The sequence below is a fragment of the Furipterus horrens genome, unplaced genomic scaffold, assembly GCF_987537825.1.
Source record: "Furipterus horrens unplaced genomic scaffold, mFurHor1.1.pri manual_scaffold_17, whole genome shotgun sequence".
In the NCBI taxonomy this organism is placed as follows: Eukaryota; Metazoa; Chordata; class Mammalia; order Chiroptera; family Furipteridae; genus Furipterus; species Furipterus horrens.
The window spans coordinates 95,053,776-95,070,937 of NW_028327187.1; the positions used below are offsets into that span (position 1 = coordinate 95,053,776).

At 36.0% G+C, this 17,162-nt stretch overlaps 1 protein-coding gene across 1 annotated transcript in view; it reads right to left on the reverse strand.

The window, feature by feature from the left end:
• Positions 1-17,162, reverse strand: part of CFAP47 (cilia and flagella associated protein 47) — a 360,991-nt gene that overhangs the window by 191,891 nt on the left and 151,938 nt on the right. Inside the window, exon 32 of the mRNA XM_090264123.1 lies at positions 10,742-10,934. Coding sequence (XP_090120249.1) covers positions 10,742-10,934 — 193 coding nt within the window. The remainder of the gene's footprint in view (positions 1-10,741; positions 10,935-17,162) is intronic.

Below are 17,162 nucleotides of genomic sequence, written 5' to 3' on the forward strand. Positions count from 1 at the left end.
CCAGCCCCTTTCCCAGAGGTAGAGGTGGTATAAGTGTGTCTGTGTGTGTTTCTGTTTCTTTTCGCAGCTGCAATGAGTTTTCACCATGGTCCTAAGGATGACAGTATGTGTTGTCCTTCTCCCCATAGATTAAAGTATTTGTTTTATAGGAAATATAGGAGTCTGCACCAAATGCTTGCTCCTTCCCCGGGTCTGCATTATAGGAGGCATAATCTCCAGATACTCCAGTCACTTCTGTGAGCAACCAATGAGGTTTGTGGAGTAAAAAACCTGCAAGAGAACACAGTCTCCCCCAATAACAATGACCCCCCCCAGGGCTTCATGCTCTCTTACTGGTGTACACTTGGCCTCTACCAATTTATTAAACACCCTAACTCAACACTTCTCTTCACTGTCTAGTTGTTTCAACCACAAGTAGACAGTTGTTATCATCCCATTTCTTCCTATAAGCACCTACTCCTTATTAGACTTTGGGCCACTTTGTTGGCCTACAGCTTCACACTCCTAGGAGAGCTTTAAATCACAGAGAATTTACTGTTGATATGGCTTCTGCTGTTGTAAAACAGCCAAGAAAACAAACAAAGAAACAGACAAAAAAAAAAACAAAAACCTCTTTCCAGTCTTCTACATCCCTGAGAGGAATCAGTGGCACCCACAAATTTTTGTTCCACGCATCACAGTTTTGGAACTCCTCTGATACTACTTATCAAACACTAGGTGGCACGGGCTATTGCTGCTCAAACATGGCTCTCAGCGTGAACAGGATGGCAACAGTGCTCCAGAACAATGATCGGAAGAGGCATGAACCAAACTTCAAAGCTCTTCTCTAACCTCTGATTCCAGGCCTGTATCCTGCCATTCATACCACAGCCTTAGGTATGTCAAGGATCTTTTCTGTTTTAATGTAAGCTCCTTTGATCTAGGCTATTCTATATGCCCCTTCTAAGATTTTGCTACCCACAGTGTGCTATATGAATCAGCAGCACCTTCAACTGGAAGCTTGTTGAGAACCAAGAATTTCAGGCCCAAATCAACACCTAGTGAAACATAAAAACAGTTTAACAAAATCTCCAAGTGATTTCAATTCACATTACTGTCTGAAAAGGATTGATCTAGGGTTGTTTTTCAGAAAGACAACCAGCAGTCTAATCCAGTCCTCATTTGTTAGGAATCAGGAAATTCAAGTACTGCTTCAGAGATTTTTTTAAATTTTAATTTGGGAATTATATTTTTTATCTGTTTTATGTTATTTCACTTCAAATAGTCATAAATATAAAGACATTAATAAAAATGGTGGTCTTAAATAGCATTATAAATTTGAGATATGGCTGTTAAACATAAAACAAAATCATTTTATTCACTCATAGAAACTCCTTCAAAGTCTACAAAAAAGAGAATGTTCCCCAAGTACTTGCTGAGGTTTGCATAAAATTAAAACAAAACAACTAAAAAGTACAGAAAATAGTTATAAAGTATCACTCATGTAAACAGAAGCAAAAAATTAAAATTTAGTAAACTAATTTTAGCAAGGTATTTCTTAAAATATCTTGCTACTGTGGCACAAGTGAATTTGTGCCAAGACTACAAAGTTAGTTTGCATTAAAAAATTAATTTAACTTACCATATTAAATACATAAATTCAATAGTATCCATAAAAATTCCTAGAAAACTACAGAGAGAATTTAAATTTCAGAATATAATGAAGATAAAATAAAAAATAATTCTATAGTAAATATCAAAGTTAATGATGAAATAGTGAATGTGTTCTGTTTAGGAGTAAGTATGAAAAGGATCAGGCATAATGCATGATTTTCTATGTTGATTCAAGGTTAGAAAAAGCCTCATGTCTTCATGTCTCAATTTCACTCAATAGCTTAGGCTTCAAACAGAGGACAAAAAATTACCTTATATGCCAAATTTACCAAGGACATGTATTAGAAATGTATCAGACCAGGCTTCACACTCAAACACCTCACCCACTTTGAGATTATAAAAAAGTCTAAAGCCAAACAAGATAACTTACTTCCAGGGGAGGTGTTATCAGACCAATCTCAGTTTTTCAAAGCTATTTTACAGGCACAACATGACAGAGTACTGTCCACAGAGTCAGAGAAAAATAAAGGGTGATGCCCAAATTTGATTCTCAGTCAAAATGCCATTCACACACAAATAAACTGAAGATAGTTACAAAGAGAGCTCAGAGGCTAGAGTCCCTTGAAATGATAATTAGACAAACAAAATAATTATGAAATCCAGCTATTTAATAACTAAATAAAAATAATTAAAAACAGAGAATCCAGGCAAAATGACACATCGGTGAGCACTGACAGACTAGAATATGAGTGTTCTAAGTACTGACAATGGAGCCATAAAAAACCTAACAAAATGACGACACTGAGGCAGAAAAAGAAGAGGAAATAAGAGTAATAATTACCTCACCTGTCCTATCAAATGACTATATAAATGCTCTGTAAAATCAAAACAAAACCGAAAAAGCCTCAGAAAGTATAATGCTATTTTATAAATTTCTTCTTTGAAACATGAGACATATTTTAGGAAACATTTCTTGTGGTGGGCAAATATTTATCTTACCTGATAGTTCTGCACTATTTAGTCTTATTCTCTATTTCTATATTCACACGTTAGAGTTTTTTACCTTCGTCCTGTGCAACAGAATCACCTAAAGAGCTTTTAAAAGCTGAGTGTGTACGCGCAATGCCCCAGAGATTGCATTTCAATTGGTCTGGAGTGGGGCACCAGATATTTTTTTAAAAATTCTCCAGGTGATTCTAGTGGGCATCCAGATTTGAAAAACCACCACAGTAGATGAAAGAGGAAGTAAGACATCTCTCTGGATATCAGAAAATAGTTTGTAAGAATTGCACAGATCTGACTTAAAGATGAATTAATGTTTTGAGGAAACAGCATCACATAATGGTACTTAATAGATAATTGAATCTATTCTTCATTTAGCCCTATTCTAGACACCATTTCCTTCCACAAAGATGAACATTCATTACTATTTTAGGAAGTAATCTTGAGTCTCTCTGCTTTCAAAGAACTGAATAATATTTGTGAATGTTTTTTAAGCATTTTGAAAGAAAGCAAAATATTAGAAAAATTCACATGGGATGCTTAATGTCTAGTACCATTTGAAGGTCACTATAATGCTACAGCCAAAATTATGAAATTTTAGAAAGCACATTAAAAATATTAGAACTTTCCAAAAAGGAATTGTCTATACAATAACTCTGGGCATTATTGAATATGATGGTTGGCTGTCTGCCTTATTCCTTAATTTCTTGTTTACAGTGATATCATAAGCACTGGTACTTCTCAGACCATTAGAAATGGTGACAGTTTTGTCCTGATGATGGAGACAGAAACAGAAGAAAAGTGAATAGGAGATCACTGGAATGCAAATGCTGATAAAATGGTTGGTGAATTAATGTATATTTACTTATGTACTTGTTCTATGTTTTTAAAATGCTAAATTATGTGCATATGTGTATAGATGTTTATGATTCTATTTGTTAAACTATTTTTTCAGTTCAGTGAGCAACTAAGGGTTCTAACCACGGAGAAAAAAAGTGCTTTAATCAATCAACTTGTGAAGATGTTGTGAGTGATTAAAAAAAAAATTCCCATCTGCAACTCAAAAACAAGGCTCATTACTTTTTTTAATTTTATTTTTTCAATTACAGTTTACATTCAATATTATCTTGTATTAGTTTCAGGTGCACAGCATAGTGGTTAGAAAGACTAGGCTTATTGCTAAGGCCCAAGCAGCCAATTTCCTTCTTTCTATTAGAATGTAACCGACATAATAGTAGGGATTTGGGCCCTTTTGTTCTCTGCTGCACCTCTAATCCCTAAAACAGTGCCAAGCATATAAATTGGCGCTTAATAATTACTTGTTTAAAAAATGATTTCTGTTAGTAGATTCTGTTCTCATTAGAATTTTTAAAAATCAATCATCATACCAAACTCAGATAAAGATTATATTATTCTTTACTCAAGTTATTTTATAGTATTTGTTTTTATACTTAATAATTTTTCATACATTTAGAATTTATTTTTGGTATATGGTTTGGAGTACTGAGTTAACTTTACCTTAATTTTAAAAATGTCAGTTAATTGACCTAGCTCTATTTACTGAATAAACTAATATTTATTATGAACTTTGAAATGTCACATTCATCATACTAAATCTATTGTATACTTTCATTGTTATGAGTTCCCTGTTATGTTTGATGCAACTGTAAATATTATGATTCTTTAAATATTTTAATAGTAAATAATACTAATTATTTAATATTTTTCTGTGCAATATATTTTCTTTAACTTTTTCTCTGTTATATTTTAAATTTTTTTTATTATTATAATGCAACCCTAGAAACACAGCAAGTGAATCAAGCATCTAATTTTAGAAAAACATGATGGTGGACAGAGGTAAGAGGATCATGTATTACTACATATTAAAGTATAATAAAAATGTTATTGGTAATGCAGATTGGCACAGCCACTGTGGAAAGCAGTATGGAGATACCTCAAAAAATGGATCTGCCTTTTGACTCAGTGATCTCAATTCTGGGATTATATCCCAAGAAACACTATTCATCAAATGATGAACAAAATGTGGTATAGCCATACAAAGGAATATAATTAGTCAATGTATGAACATTGAATAAGTGAAAAAAAAAGACTCTCAAAGATATTATATGACTCCATATACATTCAGAATAGATGAATCCATAGAGATACAATGTTGATTAATATTTTCCTGGTGCTGGGGGAGTGAGAAGTGACTTCTAATAGGTACCCTCTATCCATATGGGGATGATGAAAATGTTCTAAAATTAGATTGTGATGATGGTTCCACAATTCTATCAACACATTGAAGGCCATTAAATAATACACTTTAAATGGAGAGATTTTATAAAACTGGAAGTATATCTCAATAAACCATTAAAAATATACTTATACAACTCAGCGATTCCACCTCTGAAAAAGGGAAACATATGTCTGTGAAAGACTTGTATATAAATGTTCACAGACTTTACTCATAATAGCCACAAAATAGAAACAACACAAATGTCTATCATGCAAAGAAAAATAAATTATAAAATATGCAAAATAAATTCATAAAGATTCACCAAATTCAACAAAGTCAAGTCCAACAACTCTCTTCTCTCCAAAAAGAAAAAAGAAGTTTCTTCTCTTTGTTCTGTGCTTTAATTTATCAACCCTTTTATATTTGTAAGGAACTTGACACTGATTTCATGGTTCCTGACCTTTAAGTCCACGGTCAATACTGGGTCAGTCAATATTGACTCAACATTGAGTCAGACAGACCAATACTGGCTACGTTTATGTGCTCCACTGCCACAATGTGGAAATAATTAAGTTGTAAACTATTAGCAAACAGACTGTAATATTGATTCTTTAAGCTAAGTAAAGGCTAGGAAATACTGGTTGTTAATCAATGCTCTTAAAAATATATACTCTCAAGCCCTGGCTGCTGTGGCTCAGTGGATTGAGCATCAGCCTGCGAGCCAAGAGTCGCTGATTCGATTCCCAGTCAGGGCACATAACTAGGTTGCATGTCAGGTCCCCAGTTGGGGGCGCGAGGGAGAGGCAACCACACAGTGATGTTTCTCTCCCTCTCTTTCTCCTTTCCCCTCTCTCTAACAATAAATAAACAAACAAATAAATAAATAATTTAAAAATATATATGCTCTCATCCGTTTACAAATGTAAACTGATTATGAGACCAATTCAGATGTGCAGCAAAGGACTGTGTCCTCCCCCCGTTCCCCTTCTCACACACACACCACCAAACAATGCTCGGGACACCAGCTGCGCATTCTATGTCAACTCAATTCTGACACATTCTACCCAAAGACACCATCAGATTCCACAGGTAAAAGGCTCAGTCCCACAAGATCATCCTCCACTTCCGAGGCCAATCACAAGCCCAGCTGAAGACCTGTTCTTCTGACCAGCTGGCAACAGACTGGAATTTCCAAGGAACCCTCCTTGCACTTCGGATGCCAGTCACAAATCCAGGTTGTTAGACCTTTACTTCGGACCAAATGGCTATAAATCAGAGGTTCCTATGAACTTCTCTGCCTTCAGATTCGATTAATCAGTTAGAGTGAACCACAGAACTCAGGAAAACACGTTTTCCAGTTTATTATAAAAAGATTTGATAAAGGATGCAGCTGAACATGCAGATGGAAGAGATGCATAGGGCAAGGTAGGTGGGAAGGGCAGGAAGCTTCATTAGATAGGCATGACTGACTAAATCCTTAGACACCGGTGATTCAATTAGCCCTCCAGGCCTGCTCCCATCTCAGGTCAGGGGGTAGCACTGAAAGTTTCACCCCTCCTATCACAGGCCTGGTTCTCCTGGCAACCAGCCCTCATCCACAAAATGTTAGCAGTAATTAATGCAAAAATCTATCATTTCTTAAAGATCCTAATGTTTCATTTCAGATAAAGTTTTAAGTGTAATTCTCAATACATTCTATTTGGTAATTCTGGTGTGTTAAAAAATTCAACTGAGTAAATTCAAAGATCTAATTGGCTTTATTAAGTGATTCATGAATCAGGCCGTATCCATCTAGCATCTAGAAAGGCGCTCAGAGGGGTTGTACAAAATGGAAGAAGGGTGAGGCAAGGGAGCTATTAACAGAAGAAAATAAAAGATTATTGTGGGACCAGGTGGTCTTTTCAAGGGGGTGAGAGAACCAGAAGGGGTTTTATCATGCAGATAAGCCCCTTCTCTCTAGAGGATGGGGAAGGCCCACCTGACAAATTACCTCAGGTGTTGACAGAAAATTCCAGACTGGTTAATTAAGATTATGTTTCTGGGAGAGGTTGAAATTGCAAGTAGATAAGGTATTAAATCTAGGTTTGGCATCATGGGCTTTTAGCAGGAGTGATACCATTTGTGGCCTATGGTTTTCTGTTTAGCAAGTAAAAAAGAGAAAAACAGCCCATGACATCTGTGATTTTGCATGATGTTCTCACAGCTAGGTCATGTTATTGGACACAAACAGTCTCATAAAACACCGATATCATACGAGGTCACTTTGCCACTGTGATGAAGTGAGACAAAACATGAGCATTTCAGAATGCTGACTAAGCACGGACAAAAGCAAGCTCACCGCATAAATCACAAAATACCAAACATCCCCGTGTCCTGGCTAAGGAGTGACTACTGCTTATTTACAAATTAAAACAATAGCCTCACTATAGTCCTCTTTCCTACAGAGAAGATTTGTTAAATATTCAACCCTAGGATTACCACTGTCCCTAACAGCATGCAATCAAGGTGAATCCCTGTCCTTGAACCTTTCCCAAATTTACCTAGTCAATACACAAACCCTGTAACTGTCACCGGTGTTGGAGCTCTTGAGTTCCCCAAGATAGAAATCATAAGGAAACCCCAGAGAAATTTCCAGACAGATTTTATTAAGCTTATGCCCAAGAACAAGGAAGGAAGAGCTTCTAAGCTGACTAGTTTTGCTTGGCTCCTTTTGTAAACTGGGGACAAGGTGAACTTGAATGAAAAAATTGGCTTTTTGAAAATGGTTTGTGGAAGTTTCCATGTCAGGTTAGGAAAAGCAAGCAGGTAGAAGGGAGATAAAAATCTGCCTTATTTTTTTTTTTTTTTTAACAGGGGTAGAGGGGTGGTGACATTCTTGCAGTCAGCTTATTCTTCTGGCCACATGGTCTTAACTTAGCTTCCTGGCCACCATGTATTTTTCCATTCTCAGGCCCAAGTGCCTATACCATCTCATATCATCTTTCATAATATCCTTTATTGTGAGACAGCCCAGGGTGGTCTCCCTCTTTATAATGAGCACTAAAAGGAATTTAGTCAACTAGAGACGTGCTCTAGTGGTCTGTGGCTGGAAGGCATTGACACTTAGTGGTATATATATGAGAGAGAAAAAAATGTGATCCGACAGCGGGGGGCGGGGGTTTACATCCTCTGTTTCCCAACACACATGACTACTGCCTTGGTTCATCCTGACTTATTAAACCACACTGTTAATCCATTGGAAGTGGTTTACCTTTCTATTATCACATTTGTTTGACTGCTTGGCATTTTGTACAATTTACTGTTGAGCTTCCCAGTAATCATAACTTCTACGATACAGACTAACAGTCACCTTCCCAAAGTAAAACATTGATGTAACATTAAAATGTCAGATTATACCATTTCTGTTGTCTATGTGCATTTGCATTTTGAAACACTCATGAAAAGTACTTAATCTTAAGCATTAAAGGGCAAATTTAGAACTTCTGGAAAAAATATATAATGTGCTTTGTAAATAATGACAATTTTTTGGTTTAATGAAGGTGAAAATTAGACATATTTGAAACAAGCGATGCATACAAATGTAAGACCTCAACACCACATTAACTTTAAGAATAGATAACAAATTAAAAGACCAATACAATCTCCCAAACGTATATTGAACATTGTTTACTTGAACAAACACTTATATAATAAATAAAATTAGGGGAATCTTTTAACAGTACATAAAATAAAAGATAAATCTTGCTAAACATACTTATAACTCTGTTCCATTAAAGAAAACAGAAAAGAAAAACAGTATTCTTCATTCATAATAACAATTGTTACTTCATTAAAAAATGTTGAAATAAGCATAAGTTAAAAAGGCATTATTTGTAGAATAGAGCTCCTTTCAACAGACAATTCAAAATGCTCCAATTTTGGAATTTTGTTAAAAGTATAGTCAAATGAAGTATTTAGTCTTGTCAGAAATTAAATTTATATTATAAAATTATCCTTTGCCACTCTCAAAATTACCAGGTGATTACAGAATGATAAAATTTCCATTAGCAATGAAAGGCAGCATTTGAAGCAACAAGTGCAAAGAAATGACATATAAGGGGTACTTATGTATCCAATAACAGGATAATATGCTAAAAAAAACAGCCTACTGAATGAGAGAAGATATTCACAAATGATATATCCAATAACAGGATAATACGCTAAACATATAAGGAACTCACACAACTCATCATTAAAAAAAAAATCCAATTTAAAAGTGGGCAGAGGGCCTGAATAGACACTTATGTAAAGAAGATATACAGATGTCCAACAGACATATGAAAGGATACTCAACATCACGAATTATCAGAGAGATGCAAATAAAAACCACAATGAGATACCACTTTACACCTGTCAGAATGGCCATCATCAACAAATCAACAAACAACAAGTGCTGGCGAGGATGTGGAGAAACGGGAACCCTACTGCACTGTTGGTGGGAATGCAGACTGGTGCAGCCACTATGGAAAACAGTATGGAGTTTCCTCAAAAAATTAAAAATGGAACTGCCTTATGACCCAGCAATTCCTCTTCTGGGGATTTATCCAAAGAAACCTGAAACACTGATTTGAAAGAATATACACACTCCTATGTCCACTGCAGCACTAGTTACAGTAGCGAAGACTTGGAAGCAGCCCGAGTACCCATCAGTAGATGAGTGCACCCTGTTTTTTTATAGTTTTTAATGGGTTGAATACATTTTTATAAGATATGAATCCTTTTAAATTACAGTTTCAAGTCAAATTGTTTGATATAATTAGCACCTCAACTAGAAGGTAATAAAATATTCCATATGTACTGTTCTCTAATACCAATATATCAATGTATCTATTTCAAGACTGATGTCACTGTTTGCCTCACTAATGGCTTTAAGTTAAGAGTAACTGTAATTCAAAGTCTCATTTTAAATTATACTTTTAACCTTCTCTACTTCTAAACCTTGGAATAAAGTCCAAGGGTTCCGTATAAAATATAAACTTAATTATTATATGTTAAAATACAACCCATTCTGAGTATAGCAGGATTGTATGTACTTGGAAGAGGGGAGCTGAATTGAAGTCAAAGAAACAACCAACATGAATACCATCCTCCTCGTGATAATCAATGCTTATGATGAATAAAAACAAATACTGTTATACTAGCAAATTGGATCTTTTTCAAAGAGTTTAATGCTCTTGGGGTAGAAACATTTAGAGCCTTATTCCTCCTAAAGAGGCAGCACCAAGTACCTACCTAAACACTGAAGCAGGTCTGTCTATGAACACACTCTTTTCTCAGTATACAGAGTGGGAGAAAAGTAGGTTTACAGTTGTTCATATGGAAAATAACACAATAATTAGCAAGTAATGAAACAAGAATAAACTCTGTGTTTCTCAAATACTCATAGCTGTGAACCTTCTTTTGCCCCACCTTGTATGGACCTCATATGCCCTACCCATGAAGCACTATTGGACTTAGTGATTTCCAACATGATTGTCATAACAAAATGTAAGATGTTGTCTAGTCAATTTTCACTGGATGTCAGCTAATTACACACAAGCTTTGAGCAGTCAGCTAAAGTTAATACTTCATAGAGCTGAAAATGCAATCAATTATATTAAGGCTACCTTTCATTTCTGGAGCATTTATATGTAATTTTTATCAATTATTCAAAATAAATTGGAGAAGCATCGTTTATTATTTCTATTTTACATGTAAAAAATTGATCTTAAAGATGTTAAGGAAGACATTTTTTTTTTTTTTTGCAAAACAGAGCATAAATGTTGCAGCCATGTCTAAAACCCATGAATTCTCAGTCCAAACCATACCTCCTTCTACACTGTCATACTACAACTTGTGATGATTTATCTAAAGAAAAAAATTTCTTACCGCTGTTGGATTTTTCCCATATAATATGTCGGGTATTCTCATAATGTGTGTTCATCCAACTAAGCAGAATTCTTTCCGAATTAGAATATACATTGTTGAATATAAAACTAGGATTGACTTTTGGTGAATTATGCATATATACAGGTAGCATATCTTTACCAGTATGTCGTACAACGTGGGGTAGTATCAGAATCTAAAATTGAAGAGAGAAAAATAACATTTACTAGACCTGAATGATGAAATAAAAATTTGAAGACTAAATTTTTAAAAAGTCAGGTAAATAAATAAAGGAAGACATCAGTATTTTCTGCTTAATTAAATCCATTCAAGAATAAAAGGTTAAGATGACCTCTAATGCCCATTTTAAATTCCCAACTTTTTGCTTCTATAGCACCTAATCTATAAGGTACCACACTATGTAATTTACAAGGAGCAGCTTATTACTAAGGATTCTGACCACCAATTTCCAGTGTGTGCATGGGGGTGGGGGAAATCCCCATCCCCATGCCACCAAACAATTCTCCAAGATCAGCACAGCCTCCAACAATTCAATTCAGTTCTGACACTATCTACCCAGAGACAGCATCACATTCCACAGATTAAGGGTTCAGTCCTACAAGACTATACCCCCCTAACTACTTCATATGCAAACCAAAACCCTAAGCTGTTACCCACCAACTATCCACTGGAGGTTTCAATGACCCCTTCCTTGGTAACTAAATTAAGACACTAGTCACAAATCCAGATTGTTAACCTATACTTTTGACCAACTAGCTATAAATCAGAGGTTTCTATGACCCCTGGTTGGGTTCCATTAATTTGCTCACAGAACTTAGAGAAACATTTTATTTCCTGGATCACTGGTTTATTATAAAACAATATAACCCAGGAACAGACAGATGGAAGAGATGTATGAGGAAAGGGCATGGAGCTTCCATGTCCTCTCCAGGCACACCATTCTCCCCAAATCTCCACATGTTCACCAACCTGGAAGCTCTCCAAACCCTGTCCCTTCTGAGTTTTCATGGAGGTTTTATTAAAAACTCATTGATTAAATCATTAGTCATTAGCAATTGGTTCAATCTCCAGGCCCTCTCCCATTCCAGGTCAGGGGGTAAAACAAAATTCTAACCCTCTAATCATATGGTTGGCTCTTCTGATAATCAGCCCCCATAATTAGATGCTTTCCAAAAGCCACCTAATTAACATAAGATACCTTGATCACTCTCATCCCTTAAAAATGCCAAAGGGTTTTAGAAGCTCTATGCCAGAAACGGGAATAAAGACAAAATGTATATTTCTTACTATAAGTCACAATATCACATGTATTGAGTGTTATCCAATCACTATCATATGCACTTCCAGTTCCACCTGAATTTTGCTATTATATTTGTTTTTCAATGACAGATTTTTAAAATTATGTGTTATTTTAATCTAATTTTCCAATTGGCATAAAAAGCACAAGCAATTTAAGTAGTAATGAGCAAAAGTCAGACTACATTTAATTTTTAGAAACTTACATTTCCATTAATTAGATTAAGTGGAAAAACATAAGTAATAAATATTGTTCAAACATACTATAAATGTGTATCACTACAAAACTTATTGCAGTCATTTATGTCTAAATATTATCAAGATCACAAATGTGTTGTAAAGAGAATATAATTTAATTCCACAGGGTAAGAATTATGAAAAGGGGTGGAAAGTTAAAAAATAAAGACAGGCCCTGGCTGCTGTGGCTCAGTGGACTGAGCGTTGGCCTGTGAGCCAAGTGTCGCTGGTTCAATTCCCAGTCAGGGCACATGACTAGGTTGCACGTCAGGTCCCCAGTTGGGGGCGCGAGGGAGAGGCAACCACACAGTGATGTTTCTCTCCCTCTCTTTCTCCTTTCCCCTCTCTCTAAAAATAAATAAACAAACAAAAAAATAAATAATATTTTTAAATAAATAAATAAATAATAAAGACAGGATGGAAGAAAGAATGCAAAATTGAAAAGAAACATTCAAGCGTGTTCATCAACAGCCCCTAGCAAAGACACTACAATGGAACTGATTTGGGGTTGACGATACAAGCTTCAATTAAGACAGGAGGTGGAGAAAAAGCTCTAGGAAGAAAGTAAGGCTACAGGGGAGTCTGGATGCCCATCAAGAGACAAGTGGATAAAAAAGGTGTGTTAAATAAACACAATGAAATATTTATCAGCCATGAAAAATAATGAAATATTACCATCTACAACAGCATGGATGGACCTAGAGGGTGTTATGCTAGTTGAAATAAGTTAGTCAGAGAAAGACAAAATACTCTATGATTTCATTTATATGCGGAATCTAAAGAACAATATAATTGATCAAACAAAACAGAAACAGACTCATACATACAGAGAACAGACCGATGCCTGTCAGAGGGGAGGGGCATTGAGGGACTGTGTAAAAACAAAATGAAGGGATTGAGAAGAACAGATGAGTAGCTACACAATAGTCATGGGATGTAAAGTACAGCATAGGAAATACAGTCAATAATATTGCAATAACTATGTATAATGTCCATTAGGTACTGTAAATAGCAAGGAAAACACTTTGTGAAGTATGTGACTGTCTAACTGCTATGATGTACACCTGAAACTGATACAAAATAATATTAAATGTAAACTGTAATTGAAAAAAAATTTAAAAATTAGAAAAAAGTTTAAAAGCCAACAACATAAAACCTGATCACAGTTCTAAAGCACTGAGAACATTTTCCATGGGGATCACTGCCAGGAGTTCCAAGAAACCTGAGATGTACCTGTTCCTAATTTAAAGATAAAGTTTGCAGGCCCAGAATTCTGTTTCCCTTGTCTTCTCACTCCCATGATCCCTGGCGCGTGGCTTCTCAATCCTCTTTATCAAACCTCCCTCCTCCACAGCCTACATGCTAGCTTTTCTGAGAAGATCCCTTATCTCAACTTCAAAGAGCAAATGGATTGACATCTTAATGAGAGCACTGCAGCGTCCTACCAGGTGTCCAAAGGACGTGCATCTGCACTCACTTTTCTTCCTTCTCTGCAGCTGCAATGACTGAGCATCCCTTATCCCTTCTCCTGTACTAGATACCAGGCCTTCTTGTCTTCCTGGGAACCATCCCTGCCTTTTGTCATCTAGTGGTTAGGGTTTTAATGATGCCTTTTAACGCTCTTGCCAAATCTGTTGCCCCCAGAATACAAGGACGCCAGCTTGTTAAACCAAGCACGCCATGGTCCAGGGACAGCCCACTGACCTGGAGTCTGCAAGAACCTTCCCCATGTGGGAAGGCCACCCTCCCCTCCACACCCGCACTATTATTAGGGTTTTCTGGACCCAAGGATAGGTAGGACGACGACCATGTCCAGCTTGAAGCAGCTAGAGGAGCTCGAGACCTTTGTTCATTGTCCTTTATAAGGTCATAAACGGTCTTAAGTCTGAGAAGGGGGAATTGTTACAGAGCAGGGACCCCCCAAAACTAAAAATAAAAAATTAATTGCAAAATAAATAACAATAAACCTATATAGTGCCTCTGTGCCAATTACAACATGGCATTCTCTCCAAGAAAATGTTGTCCTGATGGTGACCTTATTTAAAGTAAAAGGCCCCATTAACTCTGGTGAGGTGCAGCTTGGATGAGGATCTCTATCCTTAGCACGCAGCACGTAGGCTGGGTTTTAGCATCCAATCATCGACTCAGCTGTGCAGAAACTATACAATAATATTCATCTTTTCTGTCCATTTAACAACTAGATAATTTTTTTCCTCTAATAAATCTTGGGAAAACCCCAAGCTTTTGACACTTTAGTGGATTGGACCACATTAAAAATCATGATATTCAAATCCTATAGGTCGATGTCCAGTGTATACAAGACATGGATAGAGCATCATTTGATGTTATTATTTGAGGTAGCCACTTAAAATAATGGAAATGATATACAGAAAAACACCAATGCTATGAAGATATTTTTAATCCCACTCCAACTGGAAAAATTCATGTGAGAGGGACCTTCCATTCACAACTAGCACACCTTGATATTAAAAATATAATCTTGAATTCACAGAGATCACAATAAAATTATGTAACACAGTAGCTTCACTTTGACAGTATTTACATTTTTTCTATTTCCTTTAACGTTGGATTCACAACAGGAGCATATATTTTAGTCACTGACATTTCTTTCCCTATGAATAAGTGTTCATTTGTTGTGACTAACGGCTCATTCTGTATTGGTATATATCACCAATGGGTTTTCTTCAGTCTACATTAAAAATTAACCTTTCAGTGACAAAGAATCACACCTCCTAAAGCCTGGGCTCTCACTGATAAAGAGAATAAAGTGACATCATATACTTCATTCACATATATTTATCACACATATGCAGAGTTATTCATATGTTCCCTATACATGGTTATATCCAACCAAAATATGCAATATTTTGTGCACGCATGTTATCACCCATGAGAATAACTGATTTTCCACATTGATGTCACTGACATTATGAAGCATACTGCAAAGCCATTTAATAAAATAATTTCACCAATTCTACTTCTCTCCAATAATATTTTATTGAAGCACTTTTAAATATTCCTCAGAAATATAACCACTTGTGCCATCTGAGGCTTGCAATTCTGAATAATGCCTAAGTAGAACTGGGGTCTCGCCTACCTTCAGCAACAAATACTCCAATTTTATTATAGAGAGAATTGAAGTGGTTCAGGGAAAGTATGTTTAATTAACCAGAAAGATCACTGCTCTTTCTTTAAAAATATCAAAATACTTGACAGAATTGTGCCACTATTCTAAAAAGAATCTTTATGGTAGTACATTGGGAACAAAAGAATAAAGAGTTAATTAAGATTATTAATCAAATATTTCTTTCTGATCACCTTTTCCTCTTCCAGGTTCTTCTGTAAAAACATCATGTTCACTTTTTTCAGTACATACAGATTCATCCTTTATATCCACATGAGACCCCTATGTATAATTCACATTTAGAACAAACAGCATTCTGAGTTTGAGTGTTTGTTACTGTGTTTTGCCTCTTTTATGCTTCAATGACCCACTTGTTAGTCATTTTTGTGAACATTTTTTTGAATTGGGAATATAATACAAGAAAAGAGCAACAATTAATCATGCAGATTTAACAAGCAAGAACAATCAAGTGACATAAAAATATGACAAACTATACCTTCTTATCTAAGTTATTAGCAAGAAGAACTGACAGAGGCAGTCTCAAAGTGCATGCATGGCCTCCAAGAATTCAACAATAAGAACATAAAGAAATTTGTGTGAAAATTACAGTCTTTTATTCCTAACTTGTTAACTCATCTCAACAACACTGATTGCTTTTCAAGTGAAATTACCAGTTCACTTCTGATTTAATAGAACAGCTACCCATGCTATAGACACAATATATGAAGAACAGCTCTGCAGATGATCTAACTGGGCAATCTTATCCATTTCTATGACTTTATAATGGCATCAGTAAAGAATTCCAAATGTGTGTTGCCACTCAGATCCCTTTCCTGACTAAAGGATATACCCACCCACTCAGTAATCATATCAGGCACTACTATAATACAGCAGGACCAAAATTAATTTATCATGTCCTCTTATTATCCTGATCCACCCTCTACCCCCAACAAAATACTGTTATTATCCCATGTCTTCTATTTCAGTGACAAATTCTATTCAATCACCCAACAAGAACTCCACTGTCATCCTTGACCTCTCTGTTTCTTTCACTCCCAAGATGCAGTCATTCACAAGTCCTACTGAGTTCTACTTCTAATATTTATGAAAGCTGTCCCTTTCTCATCTTTCCTACTACCAACAACATTCCTAGCACCAGACATTGAAATACATCCCTGAACAGTTTCTACAATGTACCACAGTGATTTCTCTAAAATGCACAGCTGATTATATCAACCTTATGTTTACAAGCCTTCAATAGCTCTGTACTGACCTTGTGCTAAAGTCCATAAAATCCAGATTCCTTGGTTTGGCTTATGAAGTCAACCAATTTCTGACTGGGGTCACAGTCCACTGCTCTTACCCACAGCCATACTGTGTTCACTCCTCAAAATGCACCATGCTCGATCTAACCTTGAGTATTTCCACACTGAATTCCCTTTGTCTTAAAAAACGCTACCCCCACCCCGCACAACTTTCTTGCAATGAAACTCATCTAACACCTCCTTCACACAAATTGTTCTCTCTCTCTCTCTCTCTCTCTCTCTCTCTCTCTCTCTCTCTCTCTCTCTCTCTCTCAACTATGCCCTACCTTGCCTGGCAAACATCTTGTCATTTCTCAGGGTTCTGTTTAAATTCATCTTCTTCCTGGAAACCTTTCCTTAGCCACAGGAAAGTTAGGTTTCTCTCTATGAGCACTCATCCTTAGTCCTTTGGGCTTCCCTT